The sequence below is a fragment of the Mandrillus leucophaeus genome, unplaced genomic scaffold (genome assembly GCF_000951045.1).
Source record: "Mandrillus leucophaeus isolate KB7577 unplaced genomic scaffold, Mleu.le_1.0 Scaffold439, whole genome shotgun sequence".
Lineage (NCBI taxonomy): Eukaryota > Metazoa > Chordata > Mammalia > Primates > Cercopithecidae > Mandrillus > Mandrillus leucophaeus.
The window spans coordinates 93,016-98,744 of NW_012104687.1; the positions used below are offsets into that span (position 1 = coordinate 93,016).

Here is a 5,729-nt window from a genome sequence, read left to right on the forward strand (position 1 = left end):
AAGGAGTCTAGGTCTGTGGCGTGAGCCACAGGTGATGTCATTAAGTGAGACACAAGCCTGGATAGCAACAGATGAGAGGAACCTGAGGTCTCTGCTTTGCTCCTGTTCTAGACACCCAAGAAGAGATGTCAAGGAGGACGTCTGGTATTAGGAAGGACAAAGAAACGTGAGGAAAATGGAGTCATGGACAGGAAGACGACTTCTAGGGAGGAACGAAGCCCAGAGCAGGGGGAGGACTGAGGACAAATCCCCGGGTCTCCACAACACTGAGAAATAGAGCACGAGTGAGGAGGAGCCAGCACCAGAGGCAGGGGCAGAGCAACCAGTGAGGGGCGGGAGTCTAGGGCAGGAGGCATTTCCAGAAGGACAGAGTGAATGGGCATCTGTGTCTAATGCTGCCAAGGGGTCAACTCAGATGAGGGCAGAGATCTGACCGTGGCATGGCAAGAGCAGCTTTAGGGAGTGCTAGGCAGAGCCTGACTGGAGATGGAAGTGTGGAGTCAGGACAGCCAACGCTTTCAAGGAATTTTGCAATAGAAGGGGAGCAGAGAACTGGGATGATGGAGGTGAGGTGGTATCAGGAGACTTTGTTTTTTCTTAAAGAAGGAAGATTAGCCGGCTTTGGTGGCACACATCTGTAATCCCAGCACTTTGGGAGGCTGAGATAGGAGGATCATTTGAGCCCAGGGGTTTGAGACCAGCCTGGGCAAGACGAGACCCTGTCTCTACAAAAAATTAAAATACTAGCCGGGCCTGGTGGTGAGCACCTGTAGTCTTAGCCACTTGGGAGGCTGAGGTGGGATTATCCCTTGAGCCCAGGAATTCAAGGTGGCAGTGAGCTGAGATCGTGTCACTGCATTCCAGCCTGGGCAACAAAATGAGACCCTATTTCTTTCAAAATAAAAGAGGGAAGATGATAATATATTTACATGCTAATAGGAGTAATCTGGTGGGGAAAGCAAAGTTGATAACTTAGGAAGAGAGAGTGTGTAGTAAGCACAGCGCCTTTGATTGGGAGAAAAGCCTGGCCTGGCAGGAGGCAGAATGGGGACAGCCAGTCCCTCTGAGGAGAGGGAACAGGTGCAAGAGAGCCTGGGGTTGCTGAGTGAATGAGAAGCGGGTGTACAGGAATAAAAGAGGCAGCCAAGGTCCTGCCCTCAATAATGCTTACCTTCTGGTCAGGAGGGCAGACAACAGGCATGAACAAGGCCAAGTGGTGGGACCGGGAGTAACTCACTCAAGACCATGGCTCAGCCAGGTGTGGCGGCTCACACTTGTCATCCCAGCACTTTGGGAGGCCAAGGCGGAGGATCACTTGAGGTCAGGAGTTCCAGACCAGCCTGGGCAACATGGTGAAACCCTGTCTCTACAAAAAATACAAAGATTAGGCCGGGTGCAGTGGCTCATGCCTGTAATCCCAGCAATTTGGGAGGCCGAGACAGACAGATCACCTGAGGTCAGGAGTTCGAGACCAGCCTGGTCAATGTGGCAAAACCCCGTCTCTGCTAAAAATATAAAAATTAGCTGGGTATGGTGGTGCATGCCTGTAGTCCCAGCCACTCAGGAGGCTGAGGCAGGAGAATCGCTTGAATCTGGGTGATGGAGGTTGCAGTGAGCCAAGATCACACCACTGCACTCCAGCCTGGGAAACACAGCAAGACATCATCTCAAAAAAAAAAAAAAAAAGATTACCTGGGCGTGGTAGTGCGCAGCTGTAGTCCCAGCTACTCTAGAGGCTGCGGTGGGAAGATCACTTGAGCCTGGAAGGTCAAGGCTACAATGAGCTGAGATCACGCCACCGCACTCCAGCCTGAGTGACAGAGCAAAACCCTGTCTCAAAAAACAACAACAACAACAAGAAAACAAACCCAGCTCACTGGGAGGTAGCAAGTCAAGTGTTGGGGAGGACGTGGGGCAGGAGGACGTGGGGCAGGAGCACAGTGGGGTGCATGTGAGATTTGGGGTACATCCTCCAAAGGCTCAGAGAGTAAGGGGCAGTCTGAGGATCTCTGGAGAGGGGATGGCAGGGAGGAGCTTTGTGGGACACTCTGGCCTGCTAGAGGCCTCCTGGATCCCCTCCCCTATCCCCAGGAGGTGAGGGACATTGGAGAGAGGCGGGAGCCGGACCGTGTGCAGCAGCAGCCTCAGAAGCCCGTGGTGGCTGCAGGGACACAGAACCTCAGGAAATTCCGGCAGGGCTTCATGAAGTGCTTGCTGGAGGTGGAGAAGGTGGAAGCCTCCCATCGGAGAGCCTTGAAGGCCCGGTCCCTGACAGCCCAGAAGTCCCCTAGGACCCTGACCCCAGTGCCCACCTCATCCCCAAGCCTGCCTCAGACCCCTGCCTTGGCCCCTGCCAGTGGCCCATCGTGGGCCAGGCTGTCAGCTCCTGGGCCAGAGCCTGCCCCCGTGGGAGCCCCGGTCCCCACCTCCACGCCTTGCCCTGTCCTGCTGTGCCCTGCCCTGGACCTGGGCTGGAGAAGGATGGAGCTCTCGCACCACAGCAGCGAGAGAACCCTGAGCTACGCCAAGGCACGGTAGGAGCCCCCGCTGCCCACCTGCCCGCTCCTGAAAGGCCCCAAAATCAGAGCCTTGTCCCAGATGCAGGTCCCTGTCCCTGTACCTGCCTGTTCCCTCATGTGTCCCCTACTCTCCATTTCTCCTCACGTGTCTCCTCTCCGCATCTCCCATGTCTCTGCCTCCTCTCCCATTTCTGACCCCTTTTCTAACTCCCCCGAAGGCGCCTCCCTCTAGTCCCCCTCTCCTCTACCCCACTCCTCCTCTGGGTCTCCTTTTTCCTGCCATTCTTGAGCCCTCCTGGCTCCTCAAAGCCTCCCCAACGACCTCCTCCTGCAGGCTTCCCCAACCCCTCCGCTAGCTGTCAGCAGGGTGGGCGGCCGGATGTTGCCCTGGGCCGGGGTTCTGTCCTCTGCAGGCAGGAGCCGGAAGAGCAGAGCCTCCAAAAGCTGTATCAAAACCGGGAAAAGTCCGAGGAGCAACTGACCCTGAAGCAAGAGGAAGGTGAGGGCAGGGAGGCCAGGGAGGTCCCAGCACAGGCAGGACCCTTGGTCCTTGGGGGTTTATAGGTGCAGGGCAGACTGGGGTGTTTTCCAGATCACACGGCTGCCGCCATGCCCACCACAGCCCCGTGTAGCAGATCCAGCAGCGGTTTTGCACTTGGCCTGTGGGGCAGGGCAGGGTAAGGGGGTGGCCCCAGCTCACAAAGCTGCTGGGTTGGCGGAGCCAGAACTCATGCTGGGTCAATTTTTTTTTTTTTTTTGAGAAAGAATCTCACTCTGTCGCTCAGGCTGGAGTGCAGTGGCACGATCTCAGCTCACTGCAACATCTGCCTCCAGGGTTCGAACGATTCTCCTACCTTAGCCTCCTGAATAGCTGGGATTACACGTGTGTGACACCACGCCCGGCTAATTTTTGTATTTTTAGTAGAGACGAAGTTTCACCATATTGGCCAGGCTGGTCTCGAACTCCTGAACTCAACTGATCTACCTGCCTCGGCCTCCCAAAATCTGGAATTACAGGCGTGAGCTACCGCGCCCGGCCTTGTGCTAGGTCTTCTGACTCGAAGTCCAGTGCTCTCCCTGTGCCAGAGCTGCCTCTCTGAGAGAATGACAGAAGCCTTGCAGAGTGATTTAGGTTTTGGAATAGTTTCTGCTTCCCTTAACCCAAGCCTGCTCCATGGTCCTCTTCAGAGCACCCTGGATGGGAGACAGGGCTCCAGGAACCCTGCCCATCCTAGACAGCCCCTCATCATTAAACAAGGCCACCAGCCTAAGCATCTCCCCCATTCCCACTGCATCTCACCTTCACCAAAAAGTTAAAAAGTTCTGAATGCCTACCCTGCTCTCTATTGTCCTCAGGACGGGGTCCTGTGACCCCACTCCCCCATCACCCTGGCCCTAGAAGAATGGATGTACATCCTCCTTCCATCCCCCACTCCTCCCCAAAGCCTGCAACCCTCTTGGCCAAAGTGGTCCCTTCCTCTGTCTTCCCTGGATGCTCTCACTGGCTCCCTGTGACCCCATCCTTTAAGTCCACCCCTTTTAGTATTAAAACCCTCTACCATGGCTGGGCACAGTGGCTCATGCCTATAATCCCAGCACTTTGGGAGCCTGAGGCAGGAGGATCGCTTGAGGCCAGGAGTTCAAGACTAGCCTAAGCAACATAGTAAGACCCCCATATCTACAAAAAATTTAAAAATTAGCCATACATAGTGGCATGAGCCTGTAGTCCCAGCTACCCAGGAGGCTGAGGTAGGAGGATCACTTGAGCTCAGGAGTTTGAGGTTATGGTGGGCTATGATTATGCTACTACACTCCAGCCTGGGGGACAGAGCAAGACCCTCTCTTAAAAATAAAATAATATACAACTCCAGCCGGGCGCGGTGGCTGATACCTGTAATCCCCACACTTTGGGAGGCTTAGGTGGGTGGATCACGAGGTCAAGAGTTCGAGACCAGCCTGACCAACATGGTGAAACCCCGTCTCTACTAAAAATACAAAAATTAGCCGGGTGTGGTGGTGCATGCCTATAATCCCAGCTACTCAGGAGGCTGAGGCATGAGAATCGCTTGAACCCGGGAAGCGGAGGTTGCAGTGAGCCGAGATCGCGCCACTGCACTCCAACCTGGGTGACAGAGCGAGACTCTGTCTCAAAAATAGTAATAATAATAATAATAATATACAACTCCCTAGCCACCTTCCTAAGTGCAGCTCTCCCTGCCCACCTCCTTGAGCAGTTCATGAACAATGTGCCACTTTGACTCAGAGACTCAGGGTCCCACAACTCCCAATCCCTGTCTGGTAATAAAGAGCCGACTGCCCTGCTCCGATGGCTCAAACCACGAGGCATTCTGAGTGATCACACTTGCTTCTGAGAGTTGCTCTGGTTTTTCCTTCTGTGATGTGCCTGCCCACGACAGGTCACCACATGCCCCAACACCAGTCCTAGCCCCACCTCTTCCCCACCATTCAGCGCTGTTTGTCAGAGATTTCCAGGCTAACAGAGGCTATTGTGTGCCAGGCACTGAGTTCATACAATACCTCCAAGAGGGTGCGCTGTTGTTACGGCCATCGTACAGATACGGAAATAGAGGCTGATGGAAGTGCAGCAACTTGCCCATGCCCAGCGTCCTAGTCAGAGCGGGCTGCCATAACAGAGGACCACAGACTGGATGGCTGAAACAGCAGACATTTCTTTTGTCACAGTTCTGGAGGCTGGAAGTCCAAGATCAGGGTGTCGGCAGGTTGCTTTCTTCTGTGGCCTCCCTGCTTGGCTTGCAGACAGCTGTCTTCTCATTGTCCTCACATGGTCTTTCCTCTGTGAATGGGCAACCCTGGTATCTCTGTGTGTGTCCAAATTTGCATTATTTATTTATTTATTTATTTACTTATTTGAGGCAGGGCCTTGCTCTGTCACCCAGGCTGGAGTGCAGTGGTGTGATCCTACCTCACTGCAGCCTCTACCTCTGGGGCTCAAGTAATCCTTCCACCTCAGCCTCCTGAGTAGCTGGGACTACAAGCATGTGCCACTGTGCCTGGCTAATTTCTAAAATTTTCTATAGAGATAGAGTTTCTTTTTCTTTTTTTTTTTTGTTTGAGACGGAGTCTCGCTGTGTCGCCCAGGCTGGAGTGCAGTGGCTGGATCTCAGCTCACTGCAAGCTCCGCCTCCCGGGTTCACACCATTCTCCTGCCTCAGCCTCCCGAGTAGCTGG

At 54.2% G+C, this 5,729-nt stretch overlaps 1 protein-coding gene across 1 annotated transcript in view; it reads left to right on the forward strand.

Moving 5' to 3' along the window:
• Positions 1-5,729, forward strand: part of SPATA21 (spermatogenesis associated 21) — a 53,547-nt gene that overhangs the window by 31,657 nt on the left and 16,161 nt on the right. Inside the window, exons 7-8 of the mRNA XM_011993944.1 lie at positions 2,092-2,534; positions 2,933-3,018. Of these exons, the coding sequence (XP_011849334.1) occupies positions 2,092-2,534; positions 2,933-3,018 (529 nt within the window). The remainder of the gene's footprint in view (positions 1-2,091; positions 2,535-2,932; positions 3,019-5,729) is intronic.